At 40.7% G+C, this 19,259-nt stretch overlaps 1 protein-coding gene across 1 annotated transcript in view; it reads left to right on the forward strand.

The window, feature by feature from the left end:
* DEPTOR (DEP domain containing MTOR-interacting protein) overlaps positions 1-19,259 on the forward strand; it is a 50,239-nt gene that overhangs the window by 25,389 nt on the left and 5,591 nt on the right. The window contains exons 7-8 of the mRNA XM_009995373.1: positions 3,480-3,550; positions 4,217-4,321. Coding sequence (XP_009993675.1) covers positions 3,480-3,550; positions 4,217-4,321 — 176 coding nt within the window. The remainder of the gene's footprint in view (positions 1-3,479; positions 3,551-4,216; positions 4,322-19,259) is intronic.

Raw genomic sequence — 19,259 nt, forward strand, 5'->3', positions numbered from 1 at the left:
TGCTGAACACAAGCCAGACATCTGCCTCAAATAATCTCTGCTTCAAGCCTATCATTGTGATTTGAGCTGCAGTTTATCTCTTAGGAGGACATACAGTCAGAGTCCCAGATTTGCCTCTTCATTGCCAAGTTCTGATCCGATTCAAATCTCCTCCTAGAGACATTCCTTTGGTGCAAGTCAGAGGAGAGTTTAACTATCCAGTGGCTGCCTCAGTTGCTGTGAAATAACACAACTGAGAAAACAGCAGCCTCTATAAAAGAGGCAGCATTGTTTCAGTCTGTCAGGGACCATTCCAACATTTTTGTTTGTTTAGGTCTTACTGGCCTGTTTAGGAAGGTAAAAGTAGTTTTGAAGCTTATTTTCCTTTTGAAAGGATTTCCTATCCCACACTGGAAGGTTAAACACACCCATTCTTCCACAGTTCACTTAGAATTGTTTCTTCCCCTTCATCTGGGAAGGGGAAAAGAGACCAGGATAGATATTGTTTCAGCCTTTTTTTCAATCTCAGAAACAGCCCTGAATTTCAAAGCAGAGTCCCTGCTGCCCTTTCTGCTCCTTATTTCAAATTTACTGGGTCTCTACCGACAGTGTGGGGAGCTTTGCTGTAGAAGGGATTGACGTGATTTGAGGTGATTACTAGACAGTTCCTCAAGCTCTACATGTATCCTGTTCAACACATTGACAATTTACTTTGGAGATGAGCGCGCTAGTGTGCATTTCATTTCTTCTCTGCAGAGTGGCCATCAGAAAGAAAGGCATAGTTTGAGGATATTTTAATTCTGTCTTTCTCCTTTTAGAATCATAGAACTATTCAGGTTGGAAAAGACCCTTGGGATCATCGAGTCCAACCATCATCCCTACTCTACAAAGTTGTCCCCTAAACCATATCCACCAACACCACATCCAAATGACCCTTAAACACATCTAGAGATGGTGACTCAACCACATCCCTGGGCAGCCTATTCCAGTGTCTAACCACTCTTTCTGTGAAAAATTTTGTTCCTAATGTCCAATCTAAACCTCCCCTGTTGCAGCTTGAAGCCATTCCCTCTTGTTCTGTCGCTAATTACCTGTGAGAAGAGACCAGCACCAACCTCTCTCCAATGACCTTTCAGGTAGTTGTAGAGACTAATGAGGTCTCCCCTCAGCCTCCTCTTCCTCAAACTAAACATTCCCAGCTCCTTCAAGTGTTCTTCATAAGATTGATTCTCTAGGCCCTTCACCAGCTTCATTGCCCTCCTCTGTCCTCACTCCAGCACCTCAATATCTCTCTTGAATTGAGGTGCCCAAAACTGGACCCAATACTCCAGGTGTGGCCTCACCAGTGCTAAGTACAGGGGGACAATCACCTCTCTCTATATATACACTATTTTAGTATATATAGTAAATATGCTCTTTTAGTATATTTCTTTCCCTCTCCTTAGGGTCTGCGAGGAATTCAGTGTGAAGCTCTAAACTTAAGTAGTTTGAAGAACTCAATATGAGTGCAGAAGCCATAACCCCCTACACCAGACATTCTCTCTAGCTTGAGGGAATGCTCTCAGTGCTGCTGGTCCTTGCATACTTGGAGTACATTGCTGTTGGGCATTGAGCAGCACCTTGTAATATGTTTAACCCTATACACAGTGTGCTTGCCCCTGTGTGAAGATAGCCACACAACCATACTTTGGCAGAATGTTTCTCAGGTATACTTTCCAGGAATGCTCTGATAGATTTTGTATGGTGAGCCTTTGGACCCAGTACATCAAAAATTACATTGTGGAAAATTTTATGGGACAGAGAAAGCAGCATTCATGTTCTGTCCATAATGATGTGTGTTATCTGAAGTATGCTGACTATTCCATTCATTTATGATTCTGATTATGTATGAAGTGTCAACCCATGAGTAGTGCGAATAAGTTTATTTTAAGGCAGCTGATTACACAACACTGGAAGAAAAAATATAGGCCTAAGTTGCACTTGCATAAATTCTTTATTTTTAAAAATAACTTCTTCCTGAGGACATAGTTTAAGCAGACTTGTATTTGAAATAAAACAACAATGGGCTTATAAACAGACTTATCTTTTAGAATTATACAATTACCAGTGATGTAGGGTAATTTCTCCCATTGTGCAAGTACAGATCCACACATCAACTCACTTAGGTTAGCATAAGGCTGTCAGATGTAAAAGTTACAGAAAAATTCTTAATCCTCTGCTGAACTATAAAGTGATTTTTTTCACAAATTGCTTCCTGCTATCCAGACCCAGAGCATGCTGCTGAACTGCATGCTAATAAACACAAGGCAGAAGTATATTTATTGTCAGAGGAGTTCTCTTGCAGGCAAACACTTACAAAACCCAGGTCGTGACTTAACCAGTCATGTGGAAAAACAATCAGCAAATTAAAAAAAAATGTCTGGAGGTATAAAGAAGGGAGGCATGCAAGGGAGTCCAGCATGGATGATTTACATTATTCTGACTTGGTGAATGTGCATAATCATTCAGGTATTTTATGTTGACCAAGCATCCTCTGCAAAGTGTCACTCTGGCTAAATGACAGTTTGTCAAAATCCATGGGAAAGTAAAAAAAAAATATGTTCTGGTTTGTATGCTAGAGTTCTCCCTGTTCCTATGAATGTCATTGAGAAACTCATTAATGTCTTTGAACACCATCTGTGGGGAATGTCATCTTCCACCTGTGACTGAAAAGGCAGACACCATCAAAATTAATTATCACTAAAAGAAAAGCAGCGGTGGTTTTAGAGCTGAAGAAGGTGAATATGGTGAATGACATATATCTTCCATTGTCCTCCATCTTGTGAAGCATTTATAGGCAGATAAAAGCTGGCATGCAGAATGGTTTGGCATAACTATACATTTAGTTTGGTCAGGGGAAAATTATCCCATTGTGTGGCAAAGAAAGGGGGAATCACCTGTAGAAACTCACTGGTATTCCATTGAAAATCCCAGCCAGCTATAGATTACCTAGGCTGTCCCTGGATATAATTGAGTTAGATGCCTGTGCCTACAGTTGCAGAAATGTCTTTGTTGGAATAATTCCTGAATCAAGCAGACTTTTCTTATGACTTAATCCTGTGGTTCAAACCTGACTCAGATGAAGTAGCAGAGAGACCCAACATGCAAAGAGTGAGCCAGTAAGAAAAGCTACTCTATGCCAGGTAGGCTGGTCATTTATTTCAACAGTGGACACAGGAATAGCCACTTCTGATATTTTTGATAGTGTGTAGTGGATCTTGATTGCAGACAAAAAATTCTCTTGGCTAAATGCCCCAGTTTCCTAAAGATCTCATAATTTGTCGTCAGATTTATTCTGCTGTCTTTTTCTTGGCTTTTACTATCAAGCAAGTCTGCAATAACTGAAGGAGTGTATGGGAAGTGAGACCAAAACGATGTTGTGTCCCAACACTTTATCTTATTTGTTAGGAAAAACTCTAGAGGAGTGCTTATATTGAATATTCATTCATGTACCTCCACAGTACTAAAGAGATCCGTGACTGCTGATGAGCTCTTGATGCCTGGAGCACCATATGTAAGAAAAACTTTTACGGTATGTCTCCAGTATTTTTCTTTATTATCTGCATGTTATATGGAAAAGGTAATCCAAACAGACTTTCTCTGATGGGATAATTAGAGCTTATTTGCATTTGCTAAGGTTTGTACTTTAAAATGCCAAACTCCATTATCAGTACTTCCACACATTTCAGGTCTTTTTCTGCACTTGTTTATCCTGTCTTTATGCCAATATAGTACTGCTGACTTCAATGGAGTGTAAAATTACATTGAGCCAGTAGCATTTGTATTCTACCAACCCATCTAGACTTTGTGCTCATGGTGATACCTGCACTGCAGGAGTGGATTACCTACCCAAACTGAAGGTTTCTACTTAGGTCTTTCTACACTGTGATGGGACAGAAATTTTGATGCATAGTCTCTGTTACAGGAAGCCTTTTTGTAAAGATATTTTTTAACCTAGTCATGGGAAGAATTGCTTTTCACAGCCTCCCACTTCAACAAAAATAGTCCATTAAAAACAAGAAAAATAATTTGCAATGAGCCTTTCCCATGAGTGATACAGCAGCCCATACACACCATCCTGAACTACGTGTTGGAAGTATAGACGTGTTGAAGTTATGTCTTGAAACGTTTAGATGTTACCCCCCTGAGTTTCACTGAGCTTCCCCAAGGTGACCACATCCCTCTTTTCTCTTCCCAGATTGTGGGTGACGCGGTGGGCTGGGGCTTCGTGGTGCGGGGCAGCAAACCCTGCCACATCCAGGCCGTGGACCCCAGCGGGCCGGCAGCCGCGGCTGGGATGAAGGTGGGTCTTCAAAACGGGGATATTTACCGGGGAGGGGATATTTGGTGCTGCTCAGTGAAGGTCTTGGGCTGCCTGTTCTTGGGAAGGGAGAGGTACTTTTGTTTCAAGGGCCGAGTATCTTTGTCTCAATTGCAGCTGTTTGAGCATGGTGAGTTCTGCTGCCTTTCACTCCCCTCCTGTTTTGTTTCTTGTTGAGATTCTTCAAGTCCCTTTTCCACTTGAAACTTGTTTATCCTTTCTAAGTTATTTTCTAGATCTTTTGCCTTTCTTTTATTGTTGCTGAGGTTTTTTTGTTGATTGGTGGGTTTTAGTTTTGTTTTTTTTTAATTGTTCCTTGGGGTTTGTTTGGTTTGGTTTTGGTTTGGTTTAATTGTGTTTTTTTTGGTGGTGGTGGGTTTTTTTTTTTACTGGTTGGCTGGTTTTGGTGGTGGTGTTTTGTTTTTCTGGGGTTTCTTTGTTATTTTCACCTTTTTCCAGCTCTGCATAATTATATCTTCTCTCTTTACGTTGCAATTTATGTGGCTGCTGGTATGCAGCTTCTGGACTTACACCTTCTGGTCTATATAGGAAGAGACAAAGCCAGACACACCTATTGAAAGTGAAGCTAGGATAAGCCATTGTTCACTATAAAGCAGTTAAGATTCAAGACATTTGGAAAGAAGAGTGTATGATACCTTCATATGTCATCAAGAGTTGAAATAGCTTCATACATGATTTAAGAATAAATAAATACAAACTCCATGTCAAGGCTTTTGTACTGCTAATGCAGAGCCCATTGACTTACCTGTGAGTTTGGATCATGTCCTGCATATATCCATGAATTAATCATTGTCCTATACAGTGGGAAAAAGAAAAGCAAAGCATTATACCAAGTAAAGATAAAAGCAAGAAAAAGAAACTGGCTGCTACACTTCCTCCAGGCTAGGCCAGACTCAAAAATTAAATTATCAGTTTCTGTCATGTTTTATTGTATGGTAACAACACAAATGAAGATTTCAAATGTATGCCACATGCAGCCCAGTTTGCCATGGACTTTGTTCTGCCTTTTAATTAATCTCCCTTTGCCATCACACTCACCCCACCCCTGTATTCACACCCACCAAGCTGGAGGCAGCTCCAGGGATGTGCATCCTGCCCATAGTACAAAGCCAGACCTGCCACGACACCTTCCTTAGCAAATGCACTGCAAGGATTTCTTCTCTCCAGCTGCTGGTTTTGTTGGTGTTGTTTTTTTAAATTTAAATGAAACCTCCAAAAACATACTGTTTTTAAAACATTGACTTTTTCTGAGTATGGGCAGGAAAACCCCTGGGAGGGGGAGCAGCAGCTGCAGAGCCTGTTGGTGCAGGCAGAATCTGACACATCCTGCTGGCAAACGGCTTGATTCCTGAGGGAGCTGGAATTTTTTATATGTTTTATACAATAACTAAATATAAAACACATTTACAATTTTTACATGGAGGGCATAATTTTCAAATAGTAATCCTGCCTAAAATTTAAAGGACTTAGCTTTTAAAATAATGAATTTATTAATGTGCATGTTCTAGATTCTGAACTTGGGAGTTTAGTGCTTTACAGCATCTTCTACTCTCTGAATACAGCAGTTAACAATCAAGTAGATCTATTCTGAAACCTGACTTATAAAAATAACACTGGGGTGTGAAATGTATAATCTTAGAGATTTCACTTCCACACTCGGCAGCTTAGAGCTGAGTATAGTGGGCCTTTGGTTTGTTTGTATTTTTTATTTCATGCTGGCAGCCCTGTGACTGCACACAAAGATGTTTCAGTTAAGCTGGATTCTTTCATATTTCACCTCTGAAACTGGTTTTATCTGTTGAGTTATGTCCTCATGTCTTCCATTCGTGTCCTACATGTGCTCGTGTAGTTGGGGTGACAGAGATTTATCTGAACCACTCAAGACATAAAAACGTAAAATAGTCCACTGTCCTGAGGGGAGGAAACACTATTTTAGACACCAAAACATAGTATATATTGCCTTGAATTTGCAGAAAGGGCAGATCTGATTATTTGCAAAGGTGCTATCTTTGTATAAAATTGCTTTTCAGAGCAGAATTGCACATAAAACATTATGGACCTGTATTAGATGAGTCACTATTTAGGTACCAAAATTGGTGCTCCTGTTTCAGAAATGCTGAACACCTTTAGCCTCTGGCGTAGCAATGCCAATTTTCTTTGAAGATAGGAGGGTTTGATGAGGTGTTCCCATGACAATAGGTATGCAAATTAAAGTGCAGTACTTGAAATTTTTACAAATCTATGTCACTTAATCCATCTGTTTACAGAACTCTTCAATCTGGCAAATTCAAAGGAATCATATGACAGGCTTTACATGACAGCTCCTTGGAAATAAACCTTCCTCTGTGTGAAAGCTGAAGAAGGAGCACTTTGAAAATAGACTATTGGGCCTGTTAACTTCTGGTGGGCTGGTGCAAGAGGCTTTTGTCTGTCAGTGTTGCTCTGAGCACTACTCCAAAGGAGCACTAACAAGGAAAGTTGGCTATAATGAAAAGGGCAAGAATTTGAAGAAGAGCCAAGACTTGGCATTGCACTTTGTAGAAAAGTTCTTGGCAGTAGCAGCAGGATTTTTACTCCTGAGGAGACGTATCCAGTGTAATCATTTTTGGAAGTGTCTTTATTTGTAAAGCTTGTAATTTTGCATTTATTTCTCTTGGAGAACAATGCATTCCTGTATTTGCATTATGCTGGACAAATTGTTGAGAGAAGACTGCTGCCTACAATCTCATTGTAGGACCTAACTTTGTGGACTTATTACTCCACTGTGTATTATTTAAAGCAGTAAATATTTCAGGCTCAACCTACCTGAAGGATTTTGTGGTGTCTTGCTTTCAGTCTGACCTTGGCTGGGTTCCTGACCTGTTCCACACAGCTGTGAATTGGTAGTCTCAGTTGAAATCTCAATGAACTTGATGGAGCTTTGACCACACACTGCAGCTGTATGGTGGACACAGTGCTGAGCTGGGATACATGGGTCCCTCTTAACAGAATCACAGAATGGTTTGTCTTGGAAGAGGACCTTAGAAATAATCTAGTTCCAAGCACCCCTGCACGGGCAAGGAGGGACAACTACCACTAGACCAGGTTGCTCAAAGCCCCATCCAACCTGGCCTTGAACAATTTCAGGGATGGGGCTTCCATAAGCTCTCTGGGCAACCTGTTTCAGTGTCTCACTACCCTTACAATAAAGAATTTATTCCTAATATCTAATCTAAATCTGCCCTTTTCCAGTTTGAAACCATTACCCCTCATCTTCTCACTACATGTCCTGTAAAAAGTTCCTCCCCAGCTTTCCTGTAGCCCCTTCAGGTACTGGAAGGCCACTATAAGGTCTACTGGGAGCCTTCTCCTTTCCAGACTGAACAGCCCTAACTCTCTCAGCCTGTCTTTGTAGGAGAGGTGCTCCAGCCCTTTGATCATCTTTGTGGCCCTTCTCTGGACTTACTCCAGCAGCTCCATGTCCTTCCAGTGTTGGGAACTGTATACATGTGCCCCTCTGAGTGGCAGCACATGCTGTCTCATGATATGAGACATCCTCTTCTGAGGGCATTTTCAGACAGCTTAATTATGAAAAAGTCCCTACTAGCATGGTCTGCTGAAGAGGTGTGAGAAGGTGTGACTTTTTTGCCTATAGGTCTTGATACCTCTTCTGGGGCCGGTAAATAAAATTACCACTGACAGTCTGAGGTTTCAAATATGAAGCTGAGCAAATAAATAAGTAAGTATCTTGTCAATGAGCTTTATTTAAAACATTTTTAGACTTGGTTAGTTGAAGTGCAGTTGGCTCTGACAGCCTTGCCAAGAGCACGGTTGCAGTAAGTCCATTAACAAGGGGGAGCTGGAGGCGACGCGGAGCTCTGAAAAGAGCCAGCAGTGTGAGCTGTACTTCTGAGGAATTTGCAGCTCTGTTTTGCTGTCTGCTGTCGTCAGCAGTGGAAGACAGGAACAGCAGGATCTTGAAGTTCACAGGTTGCATAATATTCAGTATTGACTGGCTACAAAATTCAGGTCTCTGTGGATGATACTGCTAAATATTGAGAGTTGTTGGCAGGAAAGCTCTTCCCCCCTTTTTTTCAGAGTTTTATCCTGTAAGTTACATTCTGTTTTTAAAGTAGAAACATTCTTTGAAAAGCTACACAACTTGACTTCAAACTGGTCATTTAAATTATGGAGCACTCATTGTTAGTTAGTGTGACCTCACTGCAACAGTGTGATGAAACGAGTAGACCTGGCTTAGTGTGAGGTTTGTGACAGAGACAAATTGACCATCCAATTTGTTGATTATCTGTTCTCCCCTTTGGCTGGAGAAATCAGTGCCCAGATCTAAGCTTTGAGAAGTGCAAAAGAATATCTGATTCCTTAAACTGATTGTGAGCAATTTAGTACTTATAGCTGTTACACCTAAGGTCTTTGTATCATAAAAATTGCCAATGGCCACTCAAGCTTCTTTATTTCAGTTCTTCTTTCAGTTATTAGCAGGGAATTTGGAAGACCACATGTGGTCACTGTTACCAGTCCTTTCTGATTTGAGCTCTGCTTGGGGATTAAGGTAAGCCAGGACCATTTCAGCATGGCTCTGCTCTCCTTCTGATCTTTAAAAGCTGGCACAGAGAGGAGGTCAGCCTCATAAATTTTCTGCCTGTGCCCTCATCTTCTGCATTCACAAGTGATTATTTCAGGTCCAGGTTCTCAAATCATTTCATTAGGAGAATAAGAGCCAAATCTCAAGTGTAACTGAGAAGTCACAGTTTCATGGAGCAGGTTGCTGTCAGATCCATCAAAGTCATCAAGCCCAGTCTCTCTGCTATCACAGGAGCATAAGAACTATCTGATTAGTCCACTGAATCCATATACTGCCATAGTCTTAATGTATTACAGCTTTATAACACAAAGAACTAAAAGCTATGCGGTATAAGGTGCCAAGTAGGGAATAAAGCAACCCAAATGCATGTGGAGTCAGTGGAATCACCAATGCGTTAAATTCCTGCAACAGTAAGAAATCTGAACTGTGAAATGTTTGGGAGGTTGAAACCCATGCTGCAGAGAAAAGCAAAACACACTCTGTGATCCTTGCCAATCTGACCTCAAAACTGATGATTGCTTAAGTGCTTGACAAGCAAGATTAAAAAAAAAAAAAAATTAAAAAGAAAAACTCCCTGAGGAAAAAAGATTCCCGTTTATGGCTGTGGCCAGTGTCCAGTGGGAAAAGGAGAGAAGCTAAAGGCAGCCTAGCCAGAGCTGAAGTGATATAAATAAGGCACAATGAACATTCACATTTAACCCTCCCCATGAAGCTTAGGACAGGGAAGATCCGTCAGCGTTTGGTGCTGGGACACGAACTCTTTAAAGCAGTGGGGAGATGCTTCAGTGCTAATTGAAGATATCCAAAGGGTACTTTGACTGTCTCATGTGACTGAGCTGTAAATGAGAAGATGAAGTAGGTTTGGATAAATATTTATACTGTGCACTAGCATATGGTGGTGTTGAAGCAGATACAATTCAGTCTTAGAATTCTTATCTTATACTAACATGTTGCTGATTGTAGAACTGAATAAATGACAGGAGTTGCCATCTGTTTTCGATTACAGCCTGAAAACACTGAAGCAGGTTGGTATTTTCCTTTAGCTGTGTGATGAGCTTGCTGCTGAATTTGATAATTACATTAAAGTGAATTCAGAATGAATGTATTTGGTAATGTGAACACTCAAGGAAAGTTGCTGACAAACTACTTTCATAGCTTGTCCATAAATAGCAAAGCAGCAGAACTAAATGCACATAGCACTGCCTGAGATGAATGCCACTGCTGTAGAGCTTGAGTGCAGATGCATGTATAAAGTTTCAAGCTTGTCTCTGTGAGTGCCTCATTTTATGATAGTATAGAATTATAAACAGTAACATAAAGGTCCATTCTTCCTGCTAGAGATGTGGAAGCTCTATTCAAGGACCTATGACCTTAGAGAAATCTAATATTAAGAAATCAGATTTGATACTTTACCATAAAATTTACCAACTCTGATTTTGCGAAATCAGAGAAAATTGAAATAAGTTGTAGCTCCATCTTTCACTTTGTGCAGTTGTAACCAGAACCTCAGTTTTAATATGTTACTGTCCATCACAGAGACTGGAGACAATGCAGGTGGCCATTAGCCTTGAACATTTTGTCAGTCATGCTCAAGAAGAGCAGTTGTCACATTAGGATGTGTTAAGAGCATAGTAAGAACATAATGGTCAACATTTTGGATGCTGTATTTTATCCATTTAATATTTAGTAGAAATCTTGCCTAAGGACTTTAAAGAAAACTTCAACAAGGCAGCTGTGTTAGTCAGTAGCATGATGATTCAACAGAAGTTGGAAGAGTTTAAATATTTGTGAATGTGAAAATACTCAACTCTGCCAGTGACATGATAAATGGATTAGCGGTTGGTTGTCCCTGACAACTGTTTAACAGCACGTGTAGCGGTCCCTGTACTTTACCGATCAATGTATGAATCTGTGCCTGGGTGTTCCTGCCCTCTGTCTGCCTTTTCTTTTTGTTCTGTGGTCTAATTTGCTCAAGGAGTTTGCTGGTGAGCTGTAGTGATGTCTCTGGAACTGTCCCAAAGTTTCTGTTTCCAGTGGCTGTGTTTAATTAGTGGGTAGTTCCCAAATTTTTTAGAGTGAGTGCTGTTACCACTTTTCAATAGGTTGGACCTACCCTAAGCCTCTGGTTCTCTTAAATATAATGGGATTATTGACGTCAAAATTGTGACAGTAACATAGTTCTATAAGTACTGGGCAGCAGGCTGCATTGTACCCATCTCCTCTTGTCTGAGAGTTTTGTGAATTCAGCCCTCTCGCCAAACTGGGGACTTCTTTTACTGAAGGAAAACATTATTTGGGGAGCTGCATTGTGTGTCACTGCCAGAACTTGTGTCTGCTTGCCAAAAGGAGGAAAGGTTTGGCAAATCTCTCCTTTGCTTTCATTACAGAATACTGCTAGTGCAACAACAGAGTCCTTATGGCCTTGATCATCCTTTCATTAGCACAGTGTCTCTAGGTTAATGGAAATCGTGAGATTTTTTCTCAGCAGTCCCCATTTCCCTTTGGCATTGGGAATCCCAGTGCAGCATTGGATGATCTATGAATCGGTCTCTCTTCTACCCCTTGGCTGTGCCAGCTACTCCTTCTGTTTTGTTCCTCTTCTGTGGTGGAAGCCCTATCAGTGTTGGACCTCTCTGAATGGCAGGAGATTGTCTTAGAGACAACGTGCCACTGGTCTGCTGGAGGAACCTGCCCTGTGGTGGCCACATGGAAGACACAGTTTGGATTTGGATTATTTTCTTTACCCTGTCACAACCACTCTGTGCAACTATGCTGACCATTTTCCTTCCAGAATGCATAGATAGTGGGATTAGACAGATGGAGAAAACCAACAAATTGGACATAATAAAAACATTTTTTTTTAGATCCGTTTTTGGACCAGTACAAATTAATAAAGCCCCAAGTTTGCTAAAGTTCCCTTGTGGTTTCTGGAGCTGTGGTTCCCAACATAAAGTCTAGGTTTCCCAGTCTCAGAGCAACACAGAGATCCAAATTTACAGGCTGTACAATCCCCTTGCAGCAGTGCTGCACCTGCACCGTCTCCACTGAGTTTCAGAACTCAGTTTGCACAATTGTGCCCTTGCTAAGCCATCCTCCTCCTCCTGGCGAGGACTTTGTGTTTGCATGGACTTCAAATTGTTTCTTTGCAACATACCTGCCGTCCCTGCCAAGGTTGTAACTGTTATGAGGATCAGTAGAGGTTTTCTACTTCCAATGCTACTATATTCTAGTCTCTTACCAAAATTCTCCTCTGTTTCACACTGTTTCCCACTAATAAATCACCAGACTTTTAAGCATGGCATTCTGGATCTTTTGAATCCATGACAAAGCTCCCTTGGTTTTCAGACATGAGAATTTCATCCTACATTCCTATTTCTTCGTGGATCTCCATTTTTTTGCTCATTTCCCTGGTTTTCCTTGCCTTTTTCCCCACAGAGTTAAGGATCGATTTGTTTTGAAGACATCTCTCCTGAGGCCCCAGTACTTCTTATGCAGTTGTTTTGGATGGTTACTTGACCTCCACCCCATGCAGATGTCTCTGAGCACAGTCACCACCAAGTAGATGCACTTGGTTCAGTGGACCATGGGTTTCTGTTCTTCTGTGTTGGTGGACATAAAATCAGCTACTGGACTAGAGATGAGGTGCTTGCTGTGGCTATCAGGGACTGTTACCTGGTAAAGAAATAAAAATTCTGTGTGAGAAAAGTCACCTCCCTGTGAAGCATAAGGGAAAGACATACTCTTCTGCAGATGGGCAGTGCAGTGCTCATGTGTCACTCCAGCAGGATGTACAGTGAAAACTGCACTACAAAAGATTTTCAGTCTTTATGACTTTCATAAAGTCATATGATTTTCAGTCCTATTTTTGAACAAAAGGATCCATGTTATTCACTATACAGGAAGGAATTAAGGCAGTGGGAATTCCTATCTAGAATATAGAAGTAGTGGGTTTATCATTTAAGTTTAAATTTCACCTTTAACAGTGAATTTCATTTCCCCCACCCCCCCTAAACTTACAGTACACAGCTTTAGCAAGGTTTTACTTGCTTCTCCCAGACCTGAATTTTGGCCTGTGGAACAGTATTAGATTTCCAATAACTCTGTGTGAATTTTTCTAAAGACACTTTTAGCAGACTGGGAGTTTTACTGGGCAATAAAACTGCTCTTTTTTTTTTTCTTTACAACAACTGAAACCTTATGCAAATACAGAAAGTTTCATAATACCTAAGAGCTCACTCTTCTGCATTTAAAACAGTGTAGTTGACATTAGAATTGTACTTGTTTGTAGGTTGGTCACCTAAAAAGCTGTTGGGCAACAAGGGAGCTACTTTACTTGTATCAGTACATTGGTTCCTTCTCATCAATAGCAAATACAATTCAGAAAAAAAAAATATTAAAAGTTGTCTGCAGTTTTGTAACTGGAGGTCAGTAGATTTTTTAAATTTAATCATATTATTTTAATAAAAAGTAGTTTTAAAAATTCCTTTTTGAGTAAGTTGTTTTTTATGGCAGAAAACCCCAGCCATAAACCAGACCAGATATCTGATCATGCTGCATTTATGAAAGTGCTTTCTTGATTGTTTCTGAAGTCTTACAGCTGCAGGCATTCAGAGGGAGCAAAAGCAGTCTTGGTTTCAGCTGCCCTGTGAAACAGGGCTGTGCTTGTGTTTTGACACAGCTTCCAAATTCCAGCATGGTCTATAGCCCATTGAGCAGGAAGATCTAGTGCCAGCCAGAACAGCTGGGATGTTGCTATTCCTCAAGCTTTCTTAAGCTATTACAGGTCAGTCTTAGGCTGTCCAGCCTCTTCTAAGAGAGGATTGTCCTCTGAAAAAGTTACCTGCAGAGTGACTGAAATCTTTAAAAAGAGTATCCTAAGTGTCTACAAAAAAAGACGTTAAATTAGAGGCCAGTACAGCAAATTGCTGGAGTTTTGAACTGCTTTTGCTATCGATTGAGGATGAAAAGCCTTTTGTATTATTAGGTTTAGTTGCAATATCCATTTCACTTCAAGCCTTGAAGGGATCCTCAGGTGCTGTTGGGTTCACAGGATTTTGGCTATCGCAGCTCCTGCCCCAGGCACTTTGGGCTGCTGCCTGTTTTACAGACCCTTCCCCACTCTTCAAGTCTTCTCTTGTTGCTGCTCAAGACACAAGCTGGCTTCTTTTCATGATATAAACGAATGATTTGGGAAACACGTTGCATTAAAGCTAAGGCTCTGTTTAGCCAGTCAAACACATGGGAAAACAATTGTACTTTTGTCTGTGCAAACAGAGAGCAGCTGTTTGTCTCAAATGGCACAGACCATTGCTGCTCCGTGCAAGTCTTGATAGCAGAGGGTGCTGAGGGTGCCCTGCATAGATCTTGTTTGGGGACTGCTTTTAACTAAAATGGGCCCTAAATGAACTATATTTATTTGGTTTAGCCTAATTATATTTGACTTTCTAAGTGAACTGATAAATAGCTTTAGGGTTTTTTTTCATTATGGGTGGCTTTCTTTTATCAACTCTAATTTATGTATAGATATACCAAAAAAACTCCAAGAAACACTAAAAGGTACAACCCAAGCATAAAATGATATAATTTCTAAACTAAGTCTTTGTGTTCTTCTGTTTCTGATGCACTATTTCATCCAGAGCCACCTTCAGCCATTCTAGTTAGTTAACATTTTCAGAGCTGTTCAGTGGTAGGTATCAAATTGCAGTGTACAATAACAACACTTACAAAGTTAAGCAAGCAGCCACTGGTTTGTTTTCCTGATCTGGCCCAATCCAGCTTAGTTTTACCTGTGGGTATTTCTTGCTGGGACTCATTCAGTCATTCATTTTACACACCAATTCCCAATTAGGACCATGAGAAGCATTGACCTATATTTCCCTATTCCCTATTTATGGAAGGTTTGCCTTTCAGGGTATTAGGTCCTTACTGCTGTTACCCTTCAGGTATCTACAGACAGTTTTCATTTACCTACAGGGGTAATTCCTGTTTGCTGTGTCAGTGTTTGTCTGACCACTCAGCCAGTCCCTTGGGGAAACTGCCCCTGCAGAGCCAAGGTTTGCGTGCAGACTGAAAGCCACCCACCCCAAAACAAGAGTTGTTCTCATGGGCTATTAGGTCAGTTCTTTTCCCCCTCTCATTTGTCCACTCTATTTGTGGAGTTTGCACAGCAATGGTTTCATTCTATTCCTAGTGAAAAAAAAAAAAAAAAAAAAGACTGAAATACCCATTGATTCCTGTCAGTGGGGTGGGGAGGGATGGAGGGAGAGAATCAGTGAGGAGGCCCTTTGAGAACCTAAGAATTAATTGGATATAATATGACTTATTTGTTACAATATTTTATTAGAGGTACTTACTTTTTATATTATGTAGGTTTTATATTACATTGTTGTTTTTTTTGTGGTAGGTTTTTTTCCTTTTACAGACCAATGAGTATAGAATCATAGAATCATACAGGTTGGAAAAAAACTTCAACTACATCCACCCTACAACCCCTAACCACTAAACCATCTTATGAAACACTGTGTCTACCCCTTTTTTGAACATCACCTGGGATGGTGCCTCCATCACCTCCCTGGGCAGCCTGTTCCAATGCCTCACCACTCTTTCTGTGAATAAAGTTTTTCTAATATCCAGCCTGAACCTCCCCTGGCACAACTTGACCCTATTTCCTCTTGTCCTATCGCTAGTCACTAGGGAGAAGAGGCCAACACCCACCTCACCACAACTTCCTTTCTGGATGTAGAGGGCAATGAGGTCTCCCCTCAGCCTCCTCTTCTCCACTGTGGGTTACTATAAAAAATTCAGCTACTTTTTAAAAAAAAAAGTATGTAATGAATCTATGCAGTGAAAATATGTCATGAAGCCATGTGGAAGCAAACCAACTGTGCTAGACTGCAGCCACAAACCAAGATGGAGAGCCAGAATTACATGATTACATTTGTAATTCTGTAAATGGAGATGCTGAGCATTGCAGCAGGCTCTGCTGGTACCCAGTTTCTAGCCCGCTGGTGGGACAGTGGGCCAGCTTAACACTGGTGGAAAGATGGAACAAGAAACGGGTCCCTCTAGAGGGAAAATCCTGTGTTTATGCAAGACCTGGATACTTGCCTACTCCCCCACCACCCACCCTACAGCCAATTGCACATTTGCTGGAGATATTTACAGAGCTGAACACACAGCTGCAATTTATTCTGTTTCATCCAGTAACCTCAGTTATGCAGAAAAGGACATTGTGTGATTTTTAACCTTTCAGTGACATACAGAAGGTTTGGAATTGTTAGGCTCCAGCTTTGATTTACCAATCTTAGCAAGATTGCATGGATTTAAAAAAAAATAAAAATAAAAAATATATAATATCTAACTGGAAACATAATTTTAGGACCTCTGATTTTCATGTCTTTCCTTCAGTCCAGTAAAGCTTAGCAGAGTGGAAGCAAATATTTCTGTGCTGCCTGTGTTGTTTTGTTTTTTTTTATTTAGAAGGTTAGTCTTGTGTCCTGGGCTCTTCTGTAGCAGCACATTCAGCATCTTTGTGGCCTGGGCTCTTTGCTGAGCACGGGGATTCCTGTTTTATGGCTATGGGTTACCTGTTAAAATAGAAGAGCCCCTGTATCAGCATAAATGCAGGGTGGGTGTGTAAGGGTGTAAAAGAAGAAGCTGAGCCCTATGCTGTCTCTCCTCCACCATTTCTCTCCTGCCTCAGATTTCTCTGCACTTGTTCCTTCCACCTTAACATCCATCTTGCCATTGATTTCACTGGGACTGAAAACTTAAGTTATCTGAAAACTTAAGCTGCAGTTTACTGATCTGAGTGTGAGCTATTTCACAAAAGCTTGATCCTATCTTCACCTCCATTTCATCTCCCTCTCTCCCTTTGCCTCCAGTCAGATATGTATCTATTGCCTCCTTCCTCCAACCATGCCAGGCACATCAGGGAACTTATTTTGCCTGGAGAAAAAACCTTTCATTTATTTGTTTTTGCTGGCACAAGATCAAAAGGGAGCGGTGCCTGGCGTTGGCACTTTGCTCCTGGAGCCAGCACAAAGGGTCAGGGAGCGCAGGCACCAAGTCCTGCTACAATCCCTCCTCCCCTTTGGAAGAGGTTTAATATCAGAACCCACAGAATCCTTGGCAAGGCAGACCAAGGCTGTCCCTTTTTGCTGGCAGAAAGAGCTGTGGGGTCCCAAATCAGATTACAGCTCCAGCTTTTAATACACAAACTTTTTTCCCCCCCATGTTCTGTTTACAGGTAACATTAGTTCTTTAATCCCTAAGGAGAGGGAAACCTCATTGTCTGGTGTTGTCACTAAGTGTTTTGTTTACAAACTGTGGCATCCTGTGTGAGGTTGAAGATGATGATGTGCTAATTAGCTCAGGAGTTTTATTTAAGAAATCTAACCACCAGCAGGGGAAACCTGCATGGTTGTAAATAGCTTCTTCTAAAATGGTAACTTCAATAAAAAATAGAAACTGGCAGGTTTTGTTCCTCCATGACAAAGTAAGGGTCTTAGATGGGAGTGTTTACTTTCACTCATTTCCCAGCTCCTTTGTATTTCATATTAAAATTGTTATTTAAAAATGATGCCTTGATTTCCATCTGTTTGCTTGAGACCTTGGTGGTGCTCAGGAGGCGGGATTGGAGCAGCAGTTCCCAGCACCCCCAGGGGAGCAAGGGGAATGTGAAGGAGGGGGAATCACACTGAAAGCACAACTCTTCCTTTGAAATGTTGGAAGCTTTCGTGTCCCCTTCCTCCTTGCTAAAGGGCTGGAATACTGAGTTTCAGATGTTACATTCCTGTAGCACTCAAGCCTTCTCCAAATTTTACTGAAATCTGTCAGCAAGACAAGAAAAGCCAAAGCAGATATATTGCCTTTTTAAACAGGCAATTGGAAAAAAAATTATATTTATAATTTTTGTTTGCTTCTTCCTTCTCAGTTTCAGCAATTCAGTAACCTTCAGAGGTGAGAGCTGTGGCCATACCACAGAAAATCACCCAGAAAGATTTCTGTCTTAGAACTGGCCCAGAGTTTTAAAAGCTATCTATTAAAGCTTGAGTTCTTGGGTATTCTGCTTAAGACATCTATCTCCAGGTCACTGACAATTGCAAAATGTTAATTCTTCAGCCTCAGTTTGCATGGGTGCCTGTAAGGAAGGGTAATTACTGATAGCATGGCCTGACATTTACTAGAAATGAGGTCTGTCATGCAGGTTACATATAGAAAATCAATGCTTTTGCTAACCACACATGAAGAACCTTTCCTCTGGAATATGACAGTGATTTTCAGACTAACATACTGAAACAATTATAAGCTTGAGCTACTCAAACTGGCCAGCTGATCCTTGTCCCTGCAGGATTAGTAGGACATGAAAAAGAGCATTTATTTATAGTTATTGAGAGTAGTGATACTAGAACAGAAATGTAAGCAGACTATTCCTTTAATGTATTTAATTTTTATTTTCATTAGCAAGAAGAGATGCAAAACCACTAACACAGGACTATTTCTTTTGAAATAGTTATATTGTTAGTCCTGGTATCAATTTTATTCTGTAAAATTGTCAAAATGTACATTTCTTTAGAAAGTTCTGAAAGAAGTTACACTTAGAATCTTTTACTTTAGCTCTGAGAAAATTGCTGAAGAACTTTCAGGGTTGAATATAACTCCTGCATTTGCCTGAATTCATAATTTCTTTTTGATGCTAATAAGGTTTAAACAGAAAAGAGCAAAGAGAAAATAATACATTTTTCGACTCATTTTTTCAATGGCTTTTCTTGAAGTTGAAAGTATCTGTGTGACTTTGGCATCACATCAGATGGTAAGAAGAAATGATAGTTGAGGGAGAGTGTCCTAAATTATCGGATAACCACATGTAGTTTGTTGTATATACATATTATGAACAGAGGGTTAAATCCAGTCTGTCTCATGCTGGATGACTGAGCCAGCCCAGATTCACACACAGCTTTCCCAGGAACTTCTTGTTTCTGTGATATGTGCTAATAACCTTTGAAGTACCTTGGTTTCAAAGGGATCTGCTCTGCAACAGGACGTGGCCCTGGTTTGAGCTACCAGCTGCTGGAAATCTGGTTCAGATCTGTGCAGAGTCCAGGGGTGAAATCCTGTCTGCTCCAAAGCAAAAGATGATTGCAAGGCTGCATTTTACTTTCTTTCCTGTGTTTTTTTAAGATTTTCTTTCATGTACTTGCCACATAAACAGTAATATTTGCACCTTCAATGAAAATGACTTGGTGGCAATGTTTTCAACATCTCTTCACACTGTTAGCACCTGATGCCAGAGCAGCTATCAGTGTCAAGCAGCCT

The sequence above is a fragment of the Chaetura pelagica genome, unplaced genomic scaffold (genome assembly GCF_000747805.2).
Source record: "Chaetura pelagica isolate M959 unplaced genomic scaffold, ChaPel_1.0 scaffold53, whole genome shotgun sequence".
NCBI classification, from domain to species: Eukaryota; Metazoa; Chordata; class Aves; order Apodiformes; family Apodidae; genus Chaetura; species Chaetura pelagica.